General features: G+C 28.3%; 1 protein-coding gene across 9 annotated transcripts; it reads right to left on the bottom strand.

Moving 5' to 3' along the window:
• On the bottom strand, positions 1 to 27496 carry LOC107443537 (uncharacterized). 9 transcript variants are annotated; one of them, XR_015429287.1, is made up of 8 exons: positions 27439 to 27496; positions 27295 to 27350; positions 3388 to 3506; positions 2612 to 2656; positions 2471 to 2539; positions 2227 to 2329; positions 1297 to 1375; positions 1 to 89 (listed from the first exon to the last, which is right to left on the bottom strand). XR_015429287.1 is itself a non-coding variant. In XM_087152050.1 (7 exons), the coding sequence occupies exons 1-6, from the start codon at positions 27479 to 27481 to the stop codon at positions 2236 to 2238; spliced, it is 426 nt and encodes a 141-aa protein (XP_087008176.1). In that variant the 5' UTR covers positions 27482 to 27496; the 3' UTR covers positions 1 to 89; positions 2227 to 2235. The 9 variants fall into 9 exon arrangements, 2 of the variants coding, with proteins under 2 accessions (XP_087008176.1, XP_087008177.1); XR_015429288.1 differs by having other exon boundaries at positions 27417 to 27441; XR_015429289.1 differs by lacking the exon at positions 2612 to 2656.
• Positions 27497 to 27805: the final 309 nt, after the last annotated feature.

Here is a 27805-nt window from a genome sequence, read left to right on the forward strand (position 1 = left end):
TTAAAATCAAAAATTATTTTATTTAAGCTTAAAAAAATATTTACAAAATTGCAGCTTTGTATGAAAGGAAAATTCATGCATCCCAGTTCCTATAATTAAAAAGAAAAAATTGTAAGGTAATTTATTATTTAAGGTAGGTATCATTAAGAAGTGAGATGCGATTACAACCCAAATTGACAAATTTTAGATTTCTCAACAAAAAAATTTATTGAACCAAATTGAATTTGCAATCCCCCAATTTTATTACGTGAGCATATTTCGCGTACTTTTGGATTCACTCTAAGTTAAAAACATACAAATTAAAAGCATTGCTTTTTTCTTAAATTTGCAAAAAAAGTAAAAATTTAAATTTTTGTTGCATCTGGTGCTTCATATAAGATATAAGCACTCATAATCCTCCTCTTTTGCCAGCAAAAATAAGCTAAGCATATGTACCCTCCCTCTTTAAATGCTTTTCACAATATTTGAATGTCTCCATAGCATTTACAAACTACTTACATGATATTTACTACATGATACTTTATACTAGATGCATGATACTTACATGATATTTGATGTCTACACTTATATTTGCCAACATGTAACACTTAACTTACTTCCAAGCAGCGTTTAAAGATGTTCAAAAATTATCAAGTATTTAATAAAATAAAAAAGTTGTCAGAACAATCTGAAACTACACCCTAAAGAATTTGTTCGAAATAGTTATAAAATTTACAAAGATTAATTCAGAGCATTGTCGAATTCGGGCTTGAAATTACGAACAGAAATTGCAAAAAGAAAAATAGGTTAAAATGTTATGTGGTTTAAAACTGTTTTATGAGGTAAAAAATATTAAATTTAATTCAACAATTCATTATTGTTGCATAATTTTTGTTTAATCTGAAACATTGTTTAATAATTTATAATACCTGATAATCTACATTTTCAAAATGAATATCTACAACAAAAATGCAGAACAGATGATATTAAAAAAGCTATAATATTACAGAAAATGTAAATTTTCCTTAATGAATATTGGAAGCTTTGATTACTATTACTGTGATTACTATTACTACTGTTCAATGAATGAATTCTAATACACTAAGTTCTAATACACTTTCGTATGAACTAGACTAGAGAACTTTCGTCCGTGTTTTTTTATTTACAACCATCTTATAATTAAATGAGTTTAAAGAAAGGAAAAATGACAAGAAGCACGTATTGCCCTATCCGAAAGAAAATCCCATGCCTGAATACTAAATAAAAATATAAAACACATAATAAACTGAAATAGATTCATTCATGACTAAAATTTACCTGGCTATTAAAAAATATCAAATCATTCGGCGAGTGATTCTTCAGCCTTTTACGTTATATCTGTTACAGTGGAATTAACCTAGGAAGATAATTAACACCTTAGACACAGAATAACAGAATTTTATATCATAGGGGCATAAATTCGCAACAAAATATCCAACAAAATTCGTCAAAAAGATTTAGCCTCAGATAATGTTTTCTTATGAATTTCAAAAAATTAAAAATAGTTATTTGAAAATTTAAAATAAAATTTGTAAAATAGAAACTGAATGGATAGAATGGATAGGAAAAAAACCAGTAGATCTTACGAAATTTAAATATTATAATAACTGCAGCATAATATATTAAATATTTTACATATAGAGAATTTTAGGGACTTTTATTGTCTTCAAAGTACAAGAACTTTATTACACTGATAACTATAAATGGTCTACAATATTTTACATTTATGATTGATATTAAATGAACTTTAACTTGAAATGCTTCTTATTATATTCACTCATAATTTTGAATAGTAATAGACAATTTATTATTGATATTTTGAAACTGGTCACTATGAATAAAGTTTTTAACTGTGAATGAGCCCTTCATCATTATGTAATAGTAATACTTATTTAAATACTTATTATAAGTATAATACATATTAACAATAAATTGCGTTAAAATTTTATTTCTATAGGAAGGACAGGAGAAATTTTAATAAATCAGATGACCAGGAAAAACTGGCAAAATCCATTTGTCTACTGGTAAATCGAGTAGAGTTGGCAGCTATGAAACTAGCATTCGGAATACAGGACTGACATAGAATGAAATTGTTGGTAGAAGTTGTTTTACATTTAGATTATAACCTTTAGATTATATATTTTAAGCATAGAATTTAAACCTTTAGATTATGCATTTTTAACAAAAATTAGTAAAGATAGTAATTACCATTGGTCATCACTGGACAATGCAACGATCAATAGCGTTTTGGACTGTTGTGGTAATAGTTTCTACTACAGCTGTAGATATAGTTTCAGCTACTGTTGCAGCCCTAAATAAGAAAAATTATAGAAATGCAGTGTATCATAGTAAAAAGATAATGGTAAAAAAAAATTTAAATACACTATTTTTAAAATAATGAGGTGTTGGTTCTGCATGCACTGAAATCGCTAAATATGAAATGGGTTCTTACTGTTCAACTTGTTCGGTTTCTTCCATAGGAGCCTGTACAACTTCAGTAGTAGATTCTCCTGCCTCTGACCTAAATAGAATATTCTTTAGTTCTTCTATTGCAAAATTCACAAAATACATATTTTTATGTACTTTTATTTACCGGGTAGTATCTGGATTTGCTGGAGCAGAAGCTTGCACAGAGCTTCTGAAAAATAGGAATAGTACTTGAAATTACAAAAAATGCAAAATAAAATTGCAAAAATTACGGAATTCATTTTAACATTTAGATTTTAGATTAAACTGGATTGAATGTAACGTTTCAATCAAAGCTGTTTTTATAAGAAGGTATGGCGATATTGTATCAAACTCAATCGACAGTTTTATCCAATTGCTCCCATTTTGCATTTTTCAACTCACTAAATAATTGTACGTAGTTTTATAGTAACTTTTGTAGCAAAATGTTTCAGAATTTAATACCAAATCTACTAAATGAATTTGAAAATAGCCAATAAACTTTGATTTTTGTAAGAAAGAAATGGGGGAAAGGTACCTAGCATATTTTAGGATACATTAAATCTATTAGAATTTTATTCAGACTATTGAGCATTAAACATCTTTATTTTCAATTGTTATACTTCATAAATATTAATTTCAAGAAAATTTCGTAATCAGAATTTCACGACAATTTGAAGAAAGCTATAAAAACAAAATAGGAAAGATTTAGTTAATGCAACCCCTTAAAAAATTGCTTTATGTTTTGTTTGACCATGATCAAAAACATAAAGGAGGAAGAATTCTGTCAAGAAAAAAAAATTTGAAAATTGTCAAGACAGGAGAAGTAGACATCATGCAATAAAAAATTAAACAGTCTGATTTTTTTTTTAATAAAGAAAATTGAAAAATACGAATTGTTAAGAAAAGAATTGTTATACTCACTCTTCGCTTAAACTCAGACTCACTTCGTCATCAGACGTTTCCGGTTGCTTAAATATATCTCTTGACTTAACAACTTCATAACCAGACTTTTTACAAGTTTTGGCATAAGCTTCATTCATCTGAAATAAAAATATTCATCTTTAGTGGAGGGTTTACTGTTTACTGTTACTTACTGTTTTTCTTGATAAAACAGATTTTTTTTTTTAAACTTGGAATGAATCTACTCTTTAAACTGAAGATTTAATCAACAATCTAGAATAGCAATTACGCTAGTTTTAAGTATTAATGATTCTAAGCAATGGCTGAAAAAAATCTCTTTTTTTCTTAAGAGATCGCTATACCACGTGAAAAATTTCTCACGACCAATTCTATTTCTCCTCTCCATACGGAAAAAATCAGGTTTGACAATCCTAGAGTGATTTATGAAGTTTCAAACCTAGAAAATGAATATCGAAATGCAAACAAATTATGAGAGAATTTTATTGTTATCAATCGAAATGCAAAAATTAAATTGAGGGATATTTTGAAAAAAATTGTTTAGCATTTGAAGCTGCATGGCTTACTCTATGCATGTCAGAGTTTACTTTTATCTTAACTGATAGCTCTAATTTTAATACACCAATATAGTTCTCTAATTTATTCAGCAATTGAGATGAGGCATAATTTGCAGAAAAGTTTAGTACCCTCTTAAACGAAATGAACTAATCTTAAATGAACCCTTCAAGGAAATTAGAATTCGGTATTTCAAGATTTGCTTGAAGTTGAACTTTAAAAATAAAATGTTTTTGCAATTTATAAACTACAAACGAATAAACCCTAGTTTAGCAACTTTCAATCTATTAGTATACACTTCTCTTAGATAGAATATTTCAAAAGTAAACATCTTTCCTTTTTTAGAGAAATTTTCAGTTTTCCTTCGGCAAAGGACAAACAGATACACTGAGCTGAAAATCTGCTTTCCTAGCGCAACTTTTAATCAGTAAACGAATTAAACCACTCTAGAATTCCTAAAATAAAAAATATATTTTCCAAATGAATGATTTGGATTGATTGTAGTGAAAGGAGTTATCACTCCATGAAATTTGATTTACTTATATGGTTTGGATTAACTCATAATGTAAGCATATACTTTTTGTACAATACCACGTGATTTATACACAAAGCGATAGTGGTGCAAGTTCAATTTTGGAAATTTGCCTTAAAACACATTGTTGATAATTTAAATTATTCGTTTTTTTCTTCTTGAATCTGGACAGCTGAATTTAGACATTATCTCTATGTTAATAAAAATCAAAAAATAACCATACCAAAAAAAATTGCAAAGAGAACTTTGGGAAAAAAAAAGAGTTCCTACGCAAGATAAAAGCTCATAAATTTTTCCCAAAATCTAGGAATTCCTGAAATAGCTTAAATATAAGGCAATAAAATTCAAACTAATAGTTCAAATCACTAACTGCTGTATTTTCCATTTATGATTTTTAACTCTTTCCTATATGTCGTATATGATTAAACATCATAAATTTTTATTACGTTTAAATTTCGCAATTATTATATTTTACTCACTTTGTTACTTTACTGATTTAATAATTTAACTCTCACCTTCTTTGATATATTTTTTACTTTGTTTTACTTTATTATAATTTTAAATAAAATATTTTAAGAATCTTTCTTGACTTGTGCCACTATTGCAATTAAAAAGATTAATTTGGGTATAAAAATATCAATCTCTTTACCATATTAACACCTTTCCTAAATCTTTGATAAAAAACGTTTCCTTACCAGCATGTTTGCCTAAACGTTGTAAATTCAATTACAAAGACTAGATACATCTTTGGTAATGAGGTATTTGCTCTTGTTTTTAATTAGAACTTACATCTTCGCATAAAAATATTCATAGAATATTTTTATCATAAAAGCTACAGCAAACAGAAACGTAACCTTCAGATTTAGACATATTAATATTAACTTCGTTTGTTCTTATAATCAAAAGAATAATAACTAACTGAGCTAAATGAACTGAATAGGTTTGAAGTTTGGTTCGTTCGGTTTGTTTCATTCGGTTGATTCATTAAACGAAAAAAACTTATTTGCTAAGAAGAACCGTCTTCACTACATTAATTATATCAGCAAAGAACATTCCTAATTTCTAAGGAACGTGGCCATGTCTCAATTCAAGAAAAGTAGTGCTCTAAAATAATTTTTTTAGAATTACACGTACTTATTTACAGCGCAAATTTTCAAAACTCTGCAGTCATTTGAAAATCATTTAATTATTAATAAAGACTGAGAAGTTGGGTGCACTTATGTACCAAAGAAATTAAAATTTAGCACTAGAAAGACAAACTTAGTGTATATTGCTCAAAAGCAGTCAAAATTACTGGATTAGGAAAGAACAATTAATGTGTAAAAAGATTTAAAATTAATTTTCAATATTTTTTTACATTATTTACAGTTATATAGCAAGTTATTAGTAAATATCAATAAAAAAAATAATTTGTTGCACAAAAAGTCACAAAATTGAAATTGCCTCATTTCATACCTGCCAACATTGGAGAAATAAAACAACGGAGCGTATGCCAGTGATATTTTTTAGGCTACGAGTTAAGTTTTGATACATCATGTAAGTCAAAAAGTGAAATTCAAATTTGGAAATTATATAAGCACTTACATTTATCAAAGTAAAAAATTTATATATTAATCTTAATCTAAAGACGATTTTTTAAACCATTATTTATAATTATTTAGACTATTAACACTTAACATACTGCAGCACCATCTGTTGTGTAAAAAGAGAAGTAGTTTTGCCATCAGTCGATATTTTATCCCAAATTTGAGAAATTTGAAGAATAAATTGGTAACAGGAGATAGTCGTAAAAAATAGGAATCTTCGTTAGGAAACAATAGACTTGGCAGGTATGTTATATACATCATTGTTTTTCTAATTGAAATTAAAAAGCAGTCAAAATGACTTCGTTGGCCAATCCAGTGTTAAAGACAAATTCTCAACGCAAATATTCTTTAAAAAGGAAATTTAAAAAAGAAAAACTCATATTTAAGCAAAGAAACTTCTTGACCTAATCATTGAACATTTTTATAAACAGTATATTTAAATTGTCTACAACTTTACAAACACTAAATCATCGTGATTAACAGCACTAAATCTTTATAAATTATAAATATTGCAGATCTTTATATTTTTTTATTTTTTACACAAGTTAAAATGCATGAAAAAAATAGCAAAAAATTTAAAAAAATATTATTTTTGCTTAATGCAAAATTTTTATTAACTTGTGTAAGCTATCAATAAGAACTCATCAGTTGTATCATTTAACACTTAACGGCGTTCGAAATATTTTAGTTTAATTTTATACATTTAAATTAATTTATACTGATTTCTACTATATACCACTTTATATTCAATCTGAATAAGAGGCAAAAATATTCTGCTCAAAGGAAAAATTTTAAAACAGTTTCTTTCGGTTAACTATGTGTAGTACCGTATTGTCAATAACTTTTTAAATCAAATCAATCTGGAAAATTTAAATAAATTTTTAATATATTTAACTACTTTTGGACATAATCTTTTGAAATGTTTAGAAACATTTAAACACAAAATCATTACATGAAACAATACACAAAGTAGTTGAGCTTATATCACAATTTTAGCTAACTCGCAAAATATTCCAATTACCCAATTGAATTCTTATTTTTCTGTACTTCCCTAACTTCTCACAAAACTTTCCATCCACCCCCATTCACTGTAATTAAAGAAATCTAAACACTCTTTACAAAATGATCTTTTCATTAGAATCTTCAACGTTGTTTAATTCATCCTTAACCCATCAAGTCTTAAAACTATCCATAAAAAAACGCGAAACTGTAGCCTCGTTTCCCAATTAGCAAAATCTACCCACAATCCTCTTCGATTTTAATTCGATCCTTGGATGGTAGAAAACAAATCTCAATCCTTAACTCGATTAAAACTTTTCGGGGGGGGGGAAGTGGGTGTTGCAAATTAGCAATACTTAAAACGAGGCTCCAGATTTTATGCCACGATGGACAAATAGCTAAACAATGGAGGGAAATATTTTGAAAGGGGGTGTGCTATTAATCACGTATCCTTTATTGGGCACGTGGGAATAAGCAGACGGGCTTATTGTAAGTTGGCTAATTCGGGAATCCTTATTTGAGATTTGCTTTTAGGATGGCGAGATTGGCGACAAAATTATAAGACCATATTTGCTATATTCCAACTAACTAATATTTTTAAAATAGCTTACCAGATTCAAAGCATATTTTCAGCCTATGCGCAGTCATCAGATAAAAGAATTAAAAATTAAATCCATCTTACATTGCTGCATTGTTTTAATTTGAAGTAGATTCGGTGTAGAGAAAAAGTGTTAATAGATTCCGTATATTGTTAAAATTTAAGCTATAAGACTTATAGTTTTACATACAAATCAGAAACTCGCAGCCAAGATTTTTTTTGAAAAACCTCGAAGCCTAGAATGTTTTTAAATAAACCTCGAAGCCTAGAATGTTTTTAAAAAAACTGGCAGCCTAGAATGTTTTTAAAAAAACTGGCAGCCTAGAGTGTTTTTAAAAAAACTGGCAGCCTAGAGTGTTTTTAAAAAAACTGGCAGCCTAGAATGTTTTTAAAAAAACTGGCAGCCTAGAATGTTTTTAAAAAAACTGGCAGCCTAGAATGTTTTTAAAAAAACTCGCAGCCTAGAATTTAAAAAACTCGCAGCCTAGAATTTAAAAAACTCGCAGCCTAGAATTTAAAAAACTCGCAGCCTAGAATTTAAAAAACTCGCAGCCTAGAATTTAAAAAACTCGCAGCCTAGAATTTAAAAAACTCGCAGCCTAGAATTTAAGAAAAACTAAAATTTGGTCAGTCAAAAATTATCAATATTCTAGCCTAACACAAAATGTACGCATTATAGCTCATAACATAGGTTTCGTATAAAAAAAATCAAATGTCTGGATAAAATGCTGCTATAAAAACTGAGCTATAAAAGAAAAAAAAGCGATCGAAATAAGTAAAAAAGAAAAAAAATTCAGACTAAATTACACTTAATTATTAACTTTAAAACTATAATACTAAGAATTTCTTCATAATATTTTGTACTTTATTACCCACATTTTTGCGAATTTTTTCATTATAAAAAGGCATAATTAACATGAGAAAAATTTCATTTTAAAGCGATACAAATCCAAATATTATACACTACATTTGGCAACCCTATACTTCTGACAAATCATCCAAATTAGAAAATACGGACGTATTCTTTCCCACATTTTCAACAAAAAGATCTAAATGTGATACAGGAGGAGCCTACCCCTGTTACCGGAGAAGGTTATTAACGACATAATAACAAACCCTATTCCATCACAAATTAATGAATTTCGAACAAAATTACTATAGCCATTGCCCATTTCGAATTCCGCGTACAATTCCAAATTAATAGAAAGAAAACTCATTTCCAAAACCTGATTACTCATCTATTCTTATGGTCATCGTAGAATAATCGAAAGATATTCATAAATGCAAAATGAATTAAGTATTGGAGATTTTGATGGAAGCAAAATTTACGCCAAATGTCTGTAGTAACAATCAGACGTATATAAAACATTTCTAAATGTTTGATGCTCAGTAAATGCTTTACTCAAGTGGTAATTTAAAGAGTTTCGTAATCGTTTGCTTTTCCAATTAGAGCGGGAAATGTTTTTGGGGTAGGGATAGAACTTTTGGAACTGTATTTTTGTTCGAATGAGTTTCTTTTGTATGTCTTTTAGAAGATCGAATTAACGTAGACCGATTGAGAAAAGATGTCTACGAATCGTTATGTCTCAAAAATTAGAAATAGGTTTTGAAAGAAAGATAATTTTCTTTGGAATGAATGGGAAGTAAATTTATCAATAAGCGCTGCGAAAATAAACAGCTGACGGAAAAGAAAAATAAAGTAACAGTCTTCGGAACAAAAAAAATGGATTTTTGTTGGTAATAATCACTTGAGGAAAATATTCAGTTTTGGTCCTAATGCTGAAAAAGATTAATAAGTATAAACGTTTGCAGTTCAATTGAGAATCAAAAAACTTTATTTTAAATCTCATTAATAAACATTCAAGATTTTCGTAACAAATTAAATATTAAAAAGCATAATAAAAGAAGTAAATATCGGACATCTTACTGATCTGAAATGTTACTTTTTAACTAACTAGGCATATGGACTACAGCTATGTACAAAATAAATTTTACAGTTTAGTACCAATTTGTAATTATACTTTTCAGTAACTCGAGAAAGTTTCAATTTATCTTCTATACATTGCGTTAAAATTCGAAACATTGTTTTTTAAAACTTTTTCAGCCATCACTTATAATAAAATAAAAAAAACACTAAAAATTCTTTGTAAAACATCTTTAAACAAACTAGTTTCATAATTGTGAGTATTGATTGTGGAATTACAAAACAAGGAGCAAAGCGGAAATTAACATTTAGAGTTCTAAATTTTAGATAAAGTCAAGAAATGTTATTAAACTTGCGCAAAAAAATACTAAAATGGCAAGGCGATTTACCAATATTTAAAAGATTAATGTATTACTACATAAAAAATTACTGAATACATATAAAAAATTAAATAAATATGAAATCATTAAAAATCAGGTAAATTAAATCTTTTGCATTTACATTAGCTTCCCTCACAGGAACTAAATAATTAATATGATTTGATTCGAATGTTAGAATTCAATTTTTTGAACAATGAAAACTTGAAATTTAGCTCATTAGAAAATCTAGTCAAGATTTTGGTACACTAATTATACTTTTATTTGGTAAACAAATTAATTTGGTTCACCAATTTATCACACTAATACCATTAATTAACAAAAACTTATGTTTTGTTCAATGATGATTGTTTAAGTGCAAATAGTAATTCTTAATTACGTTTAACTTAATGCGTTAATGCATTAATATGTTATCGTAGTAATACATTACCTTAATTCAAATAATAGATCTTAAAGATACCACTTTTTTTTCTTAAATTAAGATACCACTTCTGAAAAACTAAAGTAGTCTATAGTTCGAAACGAAAGATTTCACGATATTATAATTCTTTGTAAATCTGATTTATTGTTAAAAATTTTCTAGATATGACTGCACACTATCAAGCAATTAGGGGTATTAAAAACTGGAAACAAATTTTTTAAAAAAAAAATGGACAAAACATATTTTAAACAGAAAATGTCAAAATTGGAGATAAATATTCAGTAAATTCTCCCTATCCAGCACTTTCCTGCGGAATCACTCTTAAAAAGGTAAAAACACTTTTACGTGGCTAGAAGAGTTCGAATAAAAAAAAAAGATATATGTACATACACTTTTTCCAGTTATTCGTCACGATCTTAATTTAATAATTATGACAAAGCCGTTTTTACATTTGAAGTTAACAAAAATATGGCATCTGTATTGAAAACTTTATTCTCATAATTACGTTAGTTCTAAATTTACAAGACCAAATGAAATTCCTCATCTAAAAAAGTTATTATCCCTCCCCCTCCCATTTATCTTACTCCCTCAGATTTATCTTACAGCTGATATAACTCAAAACAGCCTTCTGAAACTGCCGGTCCAAGTGAAACGATCTTAATTAACTCCAGTAATTATCACTAGTTACGGCCAATCCAACGCCAAAACTTAATATCGTCTTACTACCCATCCGCATTAGAGTTCACGGCCCTTCAAGTATATTAAATACCATATTTCGTGGAAACTTCAATACTCTAGAACACTATAGAATCCTGGAAAACTGTGAAACTGGACTCGCAAACGATTCCCCAAATATCAGACGATATTCCGAGTCATTTAAATCTGCCAATTGCCCAAAAGAGGCTAATTATTAGCGGCAACAGTATCCTCTCGTCTGCGCTTAATTGTACGAAGATGATGAATGTTGCCACTTTTCGGAAGCTTAATTGGTCTTCGCAAATTTTCCCTCCGCAGAGGCGGCAAGCCTTGGGTTTAAGAGGTTAGAGGAAGTGTAAACAGAGTCGATTTATGATTCCGGAGAGGAGTGGTTTCACTTCATTTCGAGTTTGAGGAATTAATTGTTTGAAAATCAGAATGCATTCGGTTAATTTTAGAAACTTCTCGTCTTGCGCTATGACAAGTTTTAATTTTTGTTTCGGAAATAGGAACATTTATTAAATAAGCTTATTCTATTATCCTAGCAAGAAATTTTAAATAAGCAACTTTAAATAATATTCAGAAAAATCTAGTTTATTTTATTGTTCTGTATTAAAACAAAATTAGCATTAAGTGTACTGAAGTGTAAGAGACATGAAGATGTTACATACCTTTTTAAATAGAACTTCATAAGAAAATGCATAGACTGAAATACAGTAGTGGTTGTAAACGCAACAAGGGGGACCAACCACAAATTAAGAAATTATGAATCTATATTACAAATCTATATTAGAAAAAGATGCCATTAGTTATTAAAATGCTGATCTAAGGTTGAAGCTGTACAGGAATAATTTAGTTTTTTTTTTAAAGTGGCATTAGTTCATTTGAAGCTAAAAAATAAAAATTTTTGCAGTCTGAATTTTTAAATTATAGTGTTAAACACATCACTCAATCAACCTTGGACAAGATTTTTAAACTTATTCCTATACTAAATTTTAAAAGCATCAGACTTTCCTAACTTCCTAGTGAACTTTTTCTATTTTCAAAAATAAAAGCACACTTTTCTTCGTTTTTATATTTGTGAACTAAACACACCAATACCTTAAACATCATTTCATCTGATGCTTTACCTAAACCAGACTAAAAAGAAAACGTTGGACTAAAACAAGTGATCAGACATCATTAGAAAGATTTCTTCAGGTGGAAACCGCAAATGAAAAATATCAATGTCATCACTTCAATACCTTAAGAAAATTAATTTTGAAAAACAAAATTAAAAACCAAAATATAAAAGCAACCCTAGCTAGTCACCAAAATTGAATTCCTATGCATACGAACAAATTATTAAAATTTGAAGAAAATCATATACGAATCATGATAATCAGACATCATTCAGGTATCATTAAGGTTATTCTTTCAGGTGGAAACCGCAAATGAAAAAATATCAATGTCATCACTTCAATAGCTTAAGAAAATTAGTTTTGAAAAACAAAATTAAAAACCAAAATATAAAAGCAACCCTAGCTAGTCACCAAAATTGAATTATTATGCATACAAACAAATTATTAAAATTTGAAGAAAATCATATACGAATCATGATGATCAGACTTCATTCAGGTATCATTAAGATTATTCTTTCAGGTGGAAACCGCAAATGAAAAATTAAGGATGTCATCATTTCATGTGTAACAAAACTCTTTCCTGCGAAGTATACACAAAATGTCTAATTTTTTAAAATTAATGTATGAAAAATTTTAGGAAATGGTTTAATATACAATTAGGTATTAAAAAAAAATAAAATTATAAAAAACAAAGAATTAAAAAACAAATATGAATGTTTATTTTTTGAACAATCCCAAAAAAATAAAATGAAGAAAGATACCATTAGAATAAAATTTCTATCAACAAAAAAAACTTCCAAATTTTTCTTAAATCACTTTAAAAACTTACAATTACTTTAGCACAACAGCTTTTAAATTAAAGTATTCGCATTTATTAAAACAAATGTAAAGCACATTCCCTTCACAATCCTTACAAAAAATTAGATTTAAAAATTTTTTAGTGTAATTAAGAATAAACTGTTATGGAAGTTAGATATTAGCCGTAAGTAAATGCATCTTTTTTTCATCTCATTATTTACGAAAAAAGAATTCATTCTACGCTTTACAACTAAACTCCAATAAAATATAATTTTCGGCCATGGAAAAACGCTTTCGAACAAAACAAGCATATTCCATATCGTCTGCTTGCAAAGTTAATTACGGTCACAAATTCGTTGCACCTGTCGTTTTCCAAAACATTCTGGACAACTAACCGCCATCCTTTTCTGCTTTTTTTTCTCAGAGCATCCACAAAGAATGCAAAAAACAGCCCCTACTTTCTTAAAAGAAATGCTATTAATGGTGGTTAACAGGCCAAAAACAAATAGGACGGTAATAAAAGCCAAGTTTGCTTTTTGTTGTCTTTTTTGCACATGTATTTATTTCAACCCTTTGTGATATTTTTTTTAGACCTCTCCCTCAATAGCGGAAGGTGAAAAGGGTGATAGGGAACGAAAAAAAGAACGAATTCTCCCTTGCGCCAGATGGGAAGAAAGTGATTATAACCATAAGTTCTTCTCATTGAAAATTAACGCCACATTCTCTAAGAGCAAAATTAGAGGAAAAGCGGACTGATAAAATTTCCGGCATAGCATCGAAATTTAAGAAAGACAAATTAAAAATTTAATATCACATCAAAATTTGAATAAATTACTTATATTCAACAGCGATATAAGAAATTCTAGAAATATCGTATGAATTGTGTCAAATTAAAAAATTAAAAAAATTAAGTTTGCATAAATATCAGGTATCATTTTAAAAACTATCAATTTTAGGTTCTTTTTTTTTCATTTAAAGGGTGAAGCGCCCTGTAAAATTATTTTATTTTTATAGTTGCAGTATTTCTTTAAGTGTTAAATTATTTCTTTAAGTGTTAGTGAACGCCTCAAAAAAGTATGATTTTACTATTATTCATAGTTCGAAAAATCATGCTAAAACAGTTCTAAGTATAAAACATACTAAATACAGTAAAAATTGTGCTAACACAATAAAAAATAAAAAAGTTTTACACAAAAAAATAAAAACATTTTTGCCCAATAAAAAATAAAAACATTTTCGCCCAATAAAAATAAAAACATTTTTACACAATAAAAAATAAAAACTTCAATAAAGCAACACAAAACACTAAAATACATTTTTATTTAGCCTCTTGTAAATATTAATTATGTGTTTGAAAACATACATATAACTTAATACTGGCTGAGCATATTATTTGGATTGATTAACAACGTAGAACGATGTTCAACATCAATGTTTATCTGTGAGTGAAATAATGATAAACTTAAACCACTTTCGAGCGAAAGGCAAGGAAATCAAATGCCTTTAATTTTTTTCCAGCTTGTAACTCTAAGCTGTATAAAAGTAATTAGTAGAAACAGCTTTAAGAAATGCCAGAAAAAGTGTTTAAAGAATAAATTCTTTCTCCCCAATATGCGAATGCTATAAAAACATTGAAAACAAATGTAGCGTTGAAGATAAAAAGCTTCCTTAATGTAACTTTGTTACGTTACCACTTACGCAGATTGTTTTTTCTCACACAAAAAAAAATTAGTCTTGAATGACTTTAATATTAATAGCGATGATAGAAGACTTTAATAAATAATTAATGCTAGGAAATTAGTGCGGGTTTTTTAGACAATGGCGTTAATTGATTGATTTTTCTAAATTAGCTCTTTAGTGGTTTCGCTGAAGATTATTTTCATTCTTGCTTATATGTTCTGTTTTCGGTTGAAATTTGCTTTTCTACGGGTGAAAAATAAAATTACTTTCTACGAATAATAATGCATTTAAGAAAAACAGATTGATTCAGTTTAAAACTATTTTTTCTACTGAATGCTTATGATTCAAAACCAACCAAGTAAAAAGAGCAGATATTAAGTAGCTGCTTAAGTCAAGCCTTAAGATACTTTTTGAAAAGGGTTCGCTCATGCGATTTTTTACTTACCTAAAAGAAAAAAATTATTGCGTAACTTGAGAACAGCAGAATATTTTTCCCATACATAATTTGTATTTTGACATTTAATAAAAATATGCTTAATTCGTATGATAATTATTTAAACTAATTTTAAAGTAATATTCGTCTAAAATCCAAGACTGAAGCACTGGATCTATGTATCCCTTTTTACACTTCGTCGCAGAGGGTACACCGGTGTCAATTTTATATATTTTTTTACACTAATTACAAGCAAAACTATTTAATTTGGTATTTAATAATTACTAAAAAATCCGTTATACTATCAAAATCATATTTGTATTAGTATAAAATTCTAAAAAGTAATTTTTTTCATTCAGATTCAAAAATTTATCAAATTAATTATATAAATTAAAGGACAAACACATAGATTGGATAAAAACCAATAGATTTTAGAAAATTTAAATTTCATGATAATTGCTGTATAATGTACTAAATATTTTACATTTAGGGAATTTTAGGGATTTTCATAGTCATCAAAATAGAAAAACAGCATTATTTTCCAGTTATAAGTGACATTATGTCCACTCATAATTTTGAATAGTAAGTCATTTAATTTATCAATTTAAAGGTAATTAATTTATTAATTTAGTTACCAATTGATTTATTAATTTAAATAGGGAGTTCTGAATTAAAATAAAATTGAACATTTTAGAACAAAAAAAAAGTTTAGAACCGATTTCTATCAAGTATGTATTTGATTTCTATGAAGTAGTATTTATTCAAACATTAAAACAAGCAATAATCTGTGCAAAAATGCTATTTCAATACGGATTTTTTAAGGAACCGAAGTCAATTTTATGGAATTAGGCAAAAACTGGAAGAATTTATTACTAGAGGAATTGTTACTAGAAGAATTAGACAAAAACTAGAAGAATAATTAAGCAGGAGATCAGAAGAAATATGCGAGAAGAAACAATCCAGCAGAGTTTGCAGCTGTTTTTCTACAAGGAATAAGTCTCTTAGATCTAAATAATGCGAAATTTGCGAATTGTTTCTCGAAATAACTGCGAATTTGAAAAATTACTGTTTGGAAGTCAGCCGTGTTTGGAAAATTGCCTTTAACTCAGAAAAAGACAGTTGTTTCAGGTTGTATATCAAAACCACAATTTATCAAATGCAAAATATATTTTTCACTTATTTGAATCTAAAAATTAACTTAAAATTATGAAAAAATGGGAAGAATATGTTTAATAAAAACTCTACAAAGGGTTATACAGATTAGTTAATATTTCTAATCAGCTCTATCATGCTGCCTGCCATGTGTTAGGTCTTACAGCAGTATTGGCTCTGAAAAAATAAACAAAAACAAGCAATAATTTCCTCGTTTAAACCTAATAATGTTAAATCATATATGAATTGCAGAATTAGTGAAGGTTTCAGATTTAATTAATGTTTGGTAGATAAAAGTTGTACTTTACATGGTCTGTCCCAGCAGTCATGGCCCCAAAAGGAACTATGAGCGATAATGGAATATGTAAAGTTTTGGCCTTCATCAGCCAATAGCTGGAGACCTTTTTGTTTTAGGATACAGTGGAGAGAAATAACTACACTGGTAGCTTCCAAAACCACAACAGTTACAAACATCAGACTCGAAAGCAGACGTTGGTAAAAGCAATGCATCCAATGGCATATTATATTTATGAACTTTCTGTAATAATTAAAATACAAAAAAAAAATTTTGCATCAAGAGGCAAAATATTTGGAGAGAAAATATACATTTTTCAAAAGGAAATTTTTGGTGGAAACATGATCGCAAATTTATCAGAAAATTTAATAAGGAATTACATTTTTGGTGCAACATTTATCTGGGGGAAAAAAAGTCCAGACGTAAAACTCTTCATAGTTATGCAAGTCTCTTTTGTAAGAACAGATTTAAAATATTGTCTATTCATTAAGCTGTGCATTATTCTCGAATAGACAAAACTTCACATTTGAGTTGTCTTAATGTATAGTTTTGCCCATTCCTTGCATTATAAGGGGGAAAAGTTTTAAAAATAATCAACTACAAAGAGCCGAACTTTTCCGACTATTTTAAAGTAAACGAGACAAATATAATAATTTAGTGTATTTTTTTGCAGTAATCACTGAATAAATGCACTGAGCATTCATGTCTACTTATTTTTCACACAATTGATTTTTTATCTTAGCATTTCAAAAAACCGAGAGAGGAAGGCAGCAATATATATGAAAAAGTAGTACTTTTCTTTTTTGAAGAAAATCATTTGAAGAAAAAAAAGGAAATTTTTTTAAAATATTCAAAACAAATTCGAAATTTATTTTAATTTGATGACTATATTCAGACCACTGACTTTTTCAGGACTGATTTCAGTTCTGAGGAGTGTCATCCATGCATTTAAGTTATTTTCTCAAATTTAATCTATTTATCTCTAGCTATGCATGAAGGTTAATAATTACTAGATTCTATTGACAAAATCAAAAATTTATGCATTGTATAAATATTTTAATGCTATTTTATGATTAATTTAAAATCCCGTTTAAGCAGTCAAGACTGTCTTCCTTACTCATACTTTAAATTAACTGCTATTAGATTATTTATACTCAATTTACTTTGCAATTTAAATTCAAAATACCATAAATTTCTTTACACTAATTAATGTAAACAACTTTAGTTGAACTTGCAGGCCAACATTAAGGATAAATAATGCTCCCAAATAAATTAAGATAACAGAATTAAATCTTCAACATTTCACAATCATAATTAAGCGCGCACTAACTTTCCTGAAATAATAGGTTTCTCATACTAAATTGCAATTAGATTTTTTTGGGGGTTTAATTTCAGCAAAAAATTAAGGTTTTTTTTATCTTAAAAATCTCTCCTAGGGCACCCCAGGGAGCAGTTTCCGTCACGACAAATGAGACAATAAGAACCAATATCCTTCATTCTGCGTAAGAGAAAAAAACTGCTAAGTAGTGTTTAAATGTATACACAGGGTTGAAAAAGCGCAAGAAAAAAATTGGGGCCTCGGGGGTAGGGAAAGTATAAATTAAGGGGTAGTGGAAATAATTTCCAGGTTTGAGATTAAGAGCTTAAAAAGAAATATAGTTTAAAAGAGCCATTAAGAGCAAAATGGAAGGGTACAGTAGCCAGAGTAATTAATTTAGTAACATTAAACTTTAATGTTTAATGCAATAGAAGAAAGCTCCCTTTCTGGGGCTTATCTCCCAATATAAATGGGGAACAGGATTATAGTGGTAGATGAAATTGCTTTCTTATAATGGATATCACTGAAAATAAAAATTCTTGTTAGAGTATATCAGGATTTCATCTAGGCATAGAATGTATATCCAACCCTTTTTGAGAACATTGTGAAATTTTAGGCAATTTTTCTTCTGCTCTTTAAAACCTTGACAAACCTCAAGCAAAAGTTTAAAAAATATTTTTTAAGTTAATAAGAATAAAAATTCTGCTTGGTTTTTATTGCTAATGTGTATTTTCCAAAATATTTTCAGCCGTAAGGAACCTCATGGATCTTCATAAGATTTCATAAAAGTTTATACGGAAACACTACATATTTTTTTTAACAAATACAAAGTCATTCATTTCATGAACTATAAAATAAAATTGACTGCAATATTCTAAATCTGTGACAGATTAAACCTTATAAAAAATGCTTATATTTTTAATCTATGGTATCAGTTTATTTTATACTCATTTGAGGAAGTTATTTTATTTTAAAATTTTAAAAATCTGAATAAAAATAATTCAGCCTATTTAGTAGGAAAAACTAAAGCAATGAATTAGGACATTGGCAAACCTCAAGCAAAAATTCTAAAAGTATTTTTAAAGTTAGACATGAATAAAAAACCAGGTTAATTTTTTTTTCTAACAATTGCATTTTCCAAACTTTTTATTTTTCCAAAAATTGGATACTATTAAAAGAGCAAGGAATACTTTGAATTCACGGTTTACATAACTACTATAAAATAATCCTCTAAAATGTATAAGGGGTATTATAAACGGAAAAGTTTATATAAGCAGCATATCAGAAAAATAGAAAATCTAAAATTGTGCAATTTCACGAACATGTGCTTATCGTACAATTAATGATATTTGCCATGGAAATAGTCAAATGCAATTATAATAAGCAATACACAGAGAGATTTAAAATCATTCTTATTCTGAAAATTGCCTTTCTCAGCAAAATATTATTTTCATAAACAAATTCAATAGTTGAACATGGTTAAACATCATTGAAAGGCAGAAGCCCTTATGGCTCGTAAAAATAAGGAAAAGATAATTCCGTAAATGGAACTGTTATTTCTTTCTTTTTTTTTACCTGGATATAACATAAAAGGCTTACAAATATTGCTATTTTCGTTATTAAATCAAACAATGTCTTAACTTCATATTTTAAATAAAAATTAAAATGGGCAAAAACAATTTTTTTTCAATTGCTTATGACTTCCACACAAAATTGAGCTCCAATAGCAAGAAAAATCGCTAATAACCACCATTTGCTTACATTTTTTTTCCATACATTCCTGAACTATTTCTGCACTAATGAATTACATATTTCACTAATGATGTATTTTAATCACATTTAATATCCACAGGATTAGGGTACTAATTATGAAAAATTTCATGGGCTATATTCTAAATTTGATGATTTTGAATAATTTAAAAAAAAAATTTTTTTTTTCCTCCGACGAAACTGATAGAATTGAGACCGAAAATCTACTCAAAAATTGGACGAATAGAGCAGTAGTTTGCGGCAAAATATTTTCTTGTTTATTTGAACTATTTTCTTGTTTATTTGAACTATTTAATTTTTAAAAAATGCATTCAACGCTTACCAAAAAATTCTAGTTTTGCAAAACAAACTTTAATTATAAAATAAAGCATAAACAAAATCTAAGTTCAATTCTCCATCCAAAAATCAAAGAATAGATTTCATAGACCAAAACGCATCTCAATTACAACTTTCCCTTTTTCCTTTCTCCAGGAAAGAGGAATAAGAGGGAAAGAGCACTAATTAACATTAATTACCGTTATTTTCCTCTCTTCCCTATCAGACGTGCGAAGTGGAGAGAAAAATAATGCTTCAGTTTGGAGTCTGCAATTAACGGTAAAGTCCCTTCACGGAGTCGTCTAATTTTTTACACTGATTTCTTTTTCACAGCTTTTAGAAACAGGAGAAACTACTTCTGTTCATTTTTATTTTTACTCCTGTTATTATTTTTTACTATTTCCTGTGGGAATAACACTTGCAGGAACCGAGGCTTGAGACATCTTCACCCCTTTCCGAGAATATGAGGGGCACGTCACATATTGCAATAATGTATTTGTAGATTGATAAAAATTAGAATAGTGTATGTGTTTTAAACTGCAGCTTACAACTGCGACATTAAAAAAAAAGTATGAATTAAATTTATACGAAGAAACAACTATTAGATAACCATTAGAAAATTTTACACTTTTCCCTTAAAAATGCACACTAGGATTATTCGATGAAATTTCAACTGTAATGAAATTATAATATCATCGTACACTTTCAATAAAAAAGCAACTTCTGCCGTGATTTAATTTCAATAAAAATTAACTAAAGATGGTTAATTGAAACAGCTATTTTTCTTGGTTGCCATAAGCATAAAATTAACAGGTCAGGTATTGCTTCGTTATAAAATCTCATTTCAAACAATAAATTGTATTTACTTTTATTTTAAGCATTGGGTAAAACTGTTCAATCCACATAAGAACTTATAATACTAAAAAAAAATTAAATATTTGTAGGAAAGGCATTACTATTTAATGAATTCTCTTTGGTGAAATATACTAGAGTATTTAATGAAATTTAAAAAAAAATGCAGAGAAAGTTACAAACAGGAAAATTTACAAGGAAAAACTATTGTGCTCACAAATGGGTCTTCACAGAATCAGATACAGGAAGCATGAATGGGAATTCAAGTGCATACATTTGTAGCGAATAAACAAAAACATGAACTGAAAATGGACTCAACTCTGTTCGCCAAAATAAAAATGTTCCAAACTTTAAAAAGTAAAAAATGTTCCAAACTTTAAAAAGTAAAAAATGTTCCAAACTTTAAAAAGTAAAAAATGTTCCAAACTTTAAAAAGTAAAAAATGTTCCAAACTTTAAAAAGTAAAAAATGTTCCAAACTTTAAAAAGTAAAAAATGTTCCAAACTTTAAAAAGTAAAAAATGTTCCAAACTTTAAAAAGTAAAAAATGTTCCAAACTTATGAATATTTTTCCAAACTTAAAAAAATAAAAAATTTTCCAAACTTTAAAAAATAAAATTAAACTCAATTCAAAAAACTGTACTCGTAACTAGATTCGAAAAGATTCATTTGACTGTACTAGTTTCAAACCACATTTTTCACCTTATTCAATTAGCAGAAGATCCCCTAAAATTAAATCATGTTTGAACAATAACAGAAAAAACTAAGCAACGAAAATCGTTTGCTAAACGTAGCATTTGAGACGGAGGCCAGATTAAAAGAACTTTTTCGTACTTAAGAAAACGGGGTGTAATTAATGTTGATTAAGATAATTAACTTTTCAATGTCAACTTCCGAACGTTATAATTAGTCTACAAGATATGCAATTATTTAAGCTAATTGCAGATGTTCGAAATGCATATCGTCAGTTGATTAAGAAGACGCCAAATACTTAATTGCAGACGTCGCTGTGGCTTGCTTTTTCTAAACATTTTTTGTAAACACTTTTTTCTCAAGGAAGAGTATATTACAACTAATCTTTTTTCAAGAGATTTAATCTTGTAAAATCACCGCCTCCTTTGGCCCCATGTTCGAATTTATAATCATAGGGTGTAATTTTTGCAAGCAAATGTAATAAACTAGTGTTTTGAAAGGCTAATTTTTAGCCATTTTTTTTATAGATTGAAGTTGATAATTATGCTCTTGTTTAAAGAAAAGTTGAAATCTTCGCTAACATAGCATTTTTTATCCCAAAATGTTTTCACTAAATACATATTGTTAAGGGTTTTTTATTCTAAGATTAACTGACACTTTAAAAAGTTCTTTTAGAATGTTTTGTGGATGAGTTAATAAGCATCTGAAATTTAATAAAAAGTAGGTTTAGAGTAATTATTTATCCGAGAAAAAAAAACAGGGCCTCAAAAGGAAAGGCTTTAGAAAAAGCTTAAGTATAAGATATCTTGGCTGCGTTTTTGTTCTCATCCTGAAGTTTATTAATTGTACAAAGCTGAGGAAAGCGAAGATTATTGAAGTTTGAAAATATTAATTGTTGGCCTAACGCCAATTAAATGTTTTTGTTCTTTTTTGTTTCGTGAAGTCAATTTCCTGTTCTTATGAATTCCTTTAAGATTAGTTTTTTAATGCATAAAAAAATTCGATTCATAATTCATTTATTTTTTAAAATTAAAACTGGCGTTCTTTTACTAGAAAAGTAAATTTTTCAAAAATTCAAAATAAGCTGTATTATCAGACATTAAAAAAAATAACTTAATTGCTTGTATGTTCTCCTAAAACTAACGCGGAACAAGTTTGATAACTTAAAGTAAAAACTTTAAAAGAATACAACGCCTTCTACATTCTTACACCTCTACTATATAAAAGTTTCTTTTTTAAAAAATCAAACTAAAAATTTGTTTAAAGACAATCGTTGTGCAGAAAGTAACAAAATAACGTTTACTTAAAATGAACGTTTTATTAATATTTATTGCTTTTTTTAAAAATGATTCTAAGATATTATTTTAATGTAAGATCGGGTACATTAATAACTATAATTTTAATGCAACATTGCACTGCATAGTAAAATTGCGAAATCAAACCCTTAAGTATTCAGTGCAGGGTGAAGAGAAAATTCTTACAGTAATTAAAGGGGGAAGCACCTAACGTCGGTGCAAAAAGAATTAAAACTCTTTCGAAACGAAAACATTTCGAAGAACAGCATGAAAGAATTAGTGTATGCACATCTTTACTCAACTAATGAACGTTAAATAAAGCAAAAGGAATTCATAAAACTTTAAATTCGAAATGTTTAGATAAAATTAATGATTAGATCATATTCAAATGTCAGATAAAATAAAAAGGAATCAAAAAATACCAAAAAATCTTAATTTGAATTACCTAAAAATCTTACAGAAATAAAAATTCAAGCAAAATTCTTTCAAAATATTAATTTCAGTTCAAATATACAAAATGTTCTTTTATAGGTTAAAATTCTCACAAAAAATAAAAATTATGTCGATAATTTTTTAGAGTTCGCTGAATTAGGGAAAGAGATTTAAACTACAAAAAAGGAAAAAAGTAAGAAAATATTCAGCATGTTTTCAGCAGCAATATTCCGAGTTTCTTAAATTACTACAACACAATCACATTTTCTGAGCAGATTAGTTACAGACCCGTTCTAAGAAACAGAGGGGGGGGATAACACGTGAATGGCATTTCCTTTGCCACAGTGGACAATGAGGGATGGAATAAGGGGAGGAAGGCCTCAAAAATGACACCGAAGGTGATAATTTTCTTCAAACTGACTCAGTGACAAATGATGAAAGAGTACTACCCCTAACAATAAGGAAGCTTTTGAACAGGTACTGATAGCAAGCAAAAATACTTTTACAAACCTGAAAATCGAAATATGTATGAAAATTCAAATTAGCTGTTAAAGACATTAAGTAGTAAACGACATCTTTGCTGTTTAATAAGCGTTACATAATTACTTTAAGCGTCACATAATTACACGATTACTTTAAGCATTGCGCAATTAACTTAAGTGTTACATAAATACTTTCAGCGTTACATAAATACTTTCTGCAAAACGTACAATGAAACGCAGGAAACTCTTTTTTTTTTTTTTTTTTTTTTTTTTTGAGTTTTGATCTTTACCGAAATTACTTTTATTTAGATCACATTACTAAACTTTGTCTCAAATATGCATTAAAATCAGATATTTTCATTCAAATATTTTTAGGATGTCGTTGCTTTCCTTTTAACACATCACATCTTAAGATTTGAAAAACTGACCTATATTTCACGATTAATTATACAAAAATTCTATCTTTTAAATTTGAAAGCATTCGGTATTCCACCAGAATTCATAAAAGGATACGAAATTAAGCTCGAATTAATTAAATTAGGATAATTAAGAAACAAGAAAAAAATAATCGTATCATTTTCTTAAAATTTTTTGCAGATCTGCTTGTTTTTTGAAGGCGCTCATAACATTATAATGCTAGACATCAATCTGCCGCCACCACCATATAATAGTGGCCAAGCCATGGAAACGAAACCGCATATGGAGCTAATTTGTTGGTCTGAAATTAATATTGAGCAATGCAAGATGTTATAGATTAACTACCACTTTTTTAAAATAGTTATAAATTATATTTAAATTTCAATCACTCTAAAAACATTATGAGCTACAAATAGTTATTTAAACGATTTAATCATTGGAGAAGTTTTCTAATCATGATCACGAAAACAGAGAAATGTCAGCATAATTCTTTGCATTTAAAATATAAAATTGAAAAGATTCAAACCACTAAATGTGTTTGCATTATTACAAGTATTTTATTTACTAAAAGTCGCTATATAATCATTTTTTGATCTTGTAAACTTTTTGAATAAAACCTAAGAACAACAATGGCAGTCATAAAACTCATCTAGTATAGTAGTTATTACGTTGTAAATCTCCTTGCCATTGAATCACTGTCCAAAACCTGATCATAATGCAATACAAATTATTTAACTTATTAAACTTTTGAAACTTTTCAAAAAGAGAATTCACGAGAGGAATAAAAATTCTAAGACTTCCTTTGAAAAAACAAGTCAGTTTACTTCACTGCGCGGACACTCTTAAAAAGGGGAAAACACTTTTACATGGTAAAACGAGCCAGAAAGAATATATTTTTAGATCAAAAACAATTCCACCCTCCTATTTCATAAGAATTAACTGTTTCATCAAACAGGGAAGACCATATTATGTCGAAACGAAATTCTGAAAATAAACATGAAAAAAATAGACGTGAAGAATTTTAAGACAATATAAAAGATTTTTTTCCGCTTCACAATGTATATATAAAATTATAAACTTGTTTTACTCTTTCAGGTCGAACAAAAGATCAAAATTTGAAGAAAAACTATAAATATAGTAAAAATTGGTGATATTAAAAATTGGCTAATATATATGTGATTATAGGCCGGCATACTCAAAGAAGCCTGAGATTTTTGGTGACCCGGACGTAATGCAATAAGCAAAATAAAAAATAAATTCACTTTTGTAACATTTTAGAACTTTTTCGATCCCAAAATATTAGTGACTCAGTAAAAATTTACCATTCAAGAAATTCAATTTATTTCGACAAGGAAAAAAAAATAATGTGATTTTTTCCTTTTCTTTTTTTTTTTTTTTTTTTTGCGAATAAGTGTACTTTACGTGGTCACATAGGGTAAAGGAATGGTTAATAGCAGCATTTACTTGAACAAAAACTACTTTAAACTTTAATTTTGATACTTACTAGTCAATTCAGACAAACTGTTTGATCAATAATTCTAAATTTGTAAGACACTATGTAAATCATCTAGATTTGTGTAAGACACTAAGTGCTTAGTTTAAACACTAACAAAAGTTTAAAGAAAACTCTAGCAAAGCAATAACTCAGTTCATTAGAAAAATTGTAATTCAATATACATTATTGCCATTCATATGACTTAAATTTGAAGAAGGAAAAAATATTAGACAAGAAGTTAATAAAGTTCGATAGCAATAAATATTCTATTTCTATAAAACGCTTTAATAAAAAAATAAAAACTTAAACTAAACACATTACGATTGAGATGTCATAGAATTGCTTGAAAAGACTTACTTTTATGGAGAGACGAAGGAAACGAAGGAGAGCAAGGAAACTTGGAGAAAAACTCCTTAAGCAAAATTTAAAGTTCAACTAATACTAAATATGAGTTTGAGCAAGCTTTAAGAAAAGGAAGATTACCCCCTGGTGTGGTTATCTATAGTTCCTGGTAGACAAAGGTAAGGCCCCTCAGATTGGATGAAATCAACGGACAGAGTGACCGTTACAGTGTCAAGACTATCATTTGCTGTTGTGACCTGTCCATTAACACACCCCCTTTTCAACTGTACCACCTCTTTTTTTTGAATGTCTAATTTTGAAATGGGGGAAAAAATCTGGTTTAAACTAGGTTTTCAGTGGCTTCCTACGTTTTTCTTTATTTATTTTCCATTGTAGTTAAAAATAGCAATAAGTTAAAGTTTTGCGGCATTCTGAAACTGATACACTTTACGTAAAAACACCTGAAATTTTTAATGCAAATTACTGTTATCAAGGATTTTCAGCTAAGATTTTGCGTAGTTTCATTAAAATTTCTTATTTTTTAAAAAAAATTAAAATATACGAACAATTAAATAAATTTAACTCTTATTCATGTTAGCATTTTGTCCTAACATTTTATTAATTTTTTTTTCCAAATATAAAATATTTTGGTGTTAGCTATAACTAATAATCGAAAACAGAAAATCAGCAAAATAACAAAAAATAGTTCTGAAACGGCAATTTTGGGTTGAGAGAGGAACTTCATGCAACCAAAAAGGATTTTCAACAATTCTCCTTGTTTGAGTTCCTTTTTCGCCATCTTGAATTTTAGATTAAATTACAAAAATACATGCCAATTACATCTTTCAGTAAAATACATTTCTTAAAATCTAGAGAAAATACTTACGTTTATTAGATTGCGAGAAAAATGCAATTTTTTAAAAACAGCGATTGTTCTCAAACATTAACGCAATAAAGCAACTGTGCGCAATTATGGATTGATTGGTAGATCAGTAATGTGCTGTTTGCTGGTTTAATTCATTTACTTTAATTTTTGATTAAACCGATAAAAATTCAATACGGTTGTGGCTAAAAAAAATTTAACTGAAATTATACAAAACAAAGATATTTTTCAAAGCCCTAAAGTCCCCTTCGCAGAGGATCAAAATTGTGATCGCATGTCTTCGAATCATTCTCAGGGATGTTTCCCAGACCGTCGCCAATAGCCCATTGTGCAGCTCTAGTGTGACGTAAATGAACAATAACAACACCAAAATCCTAAAGGAGAATAAAATTATATCATTAAATAGAAATATAGAATAATATAGAGAAAATTACCAGTGCAGTGTCCGACATTTTTTGACGAAATTGAAAGTCCTTTAATTTTCGACTGGACGCTTGGGCTTGAAACTGTAAGCATTTATAAATATCAAAAATAGACTAATTTATGGTTACACAACATATATATATACGAACTTGTGTGCATATCGTGTCCTACAAGCAAAAGACTCGGCACCCAGTTGAACACCAAAGTCAAGCATCACTATAAACTTTCAGTTTAGCGGGTAGGTAATCATTTTGATCAGCCGACGAAAGAACCGAGGGTCTGCGTTATCGGACCTCGTTAAACTATTCTATCGTGAGTTGCTCAATTTCGCGTGCAGGTGTAAGACTACCAAACTAGGAATGCCATGGCCTTTACAGAAGAACAAAATTGTGATGCCATGTCCTTGGATCTTCCTTAGAGATCTTTCCCAGACCGTTGTGAATTAGTTTATTGGAATTTCATGAATTTACAGACTTGGGTGCTCAATTTAGGTTTATAAACCTTTGTATTTAGAAAGCTAGCACGAAGATACATCCCG

This window comes from Parasteatoda tepidariorum, chromosome 9 (genome assembly GCF_982258835.1).
Source record: "Parasteatoda tepidariorum strain Cologne lab strain chromosome 9, Ptep-v5.0, whole genome shotgun sequence".
Classification (NCBI taxonomy): Eukaryota; Metazoa; Arthropoda; class Arachnida; order Araneae; family Theridiidae; genus Parasteatoda; species Parasteatoda tepidariorum.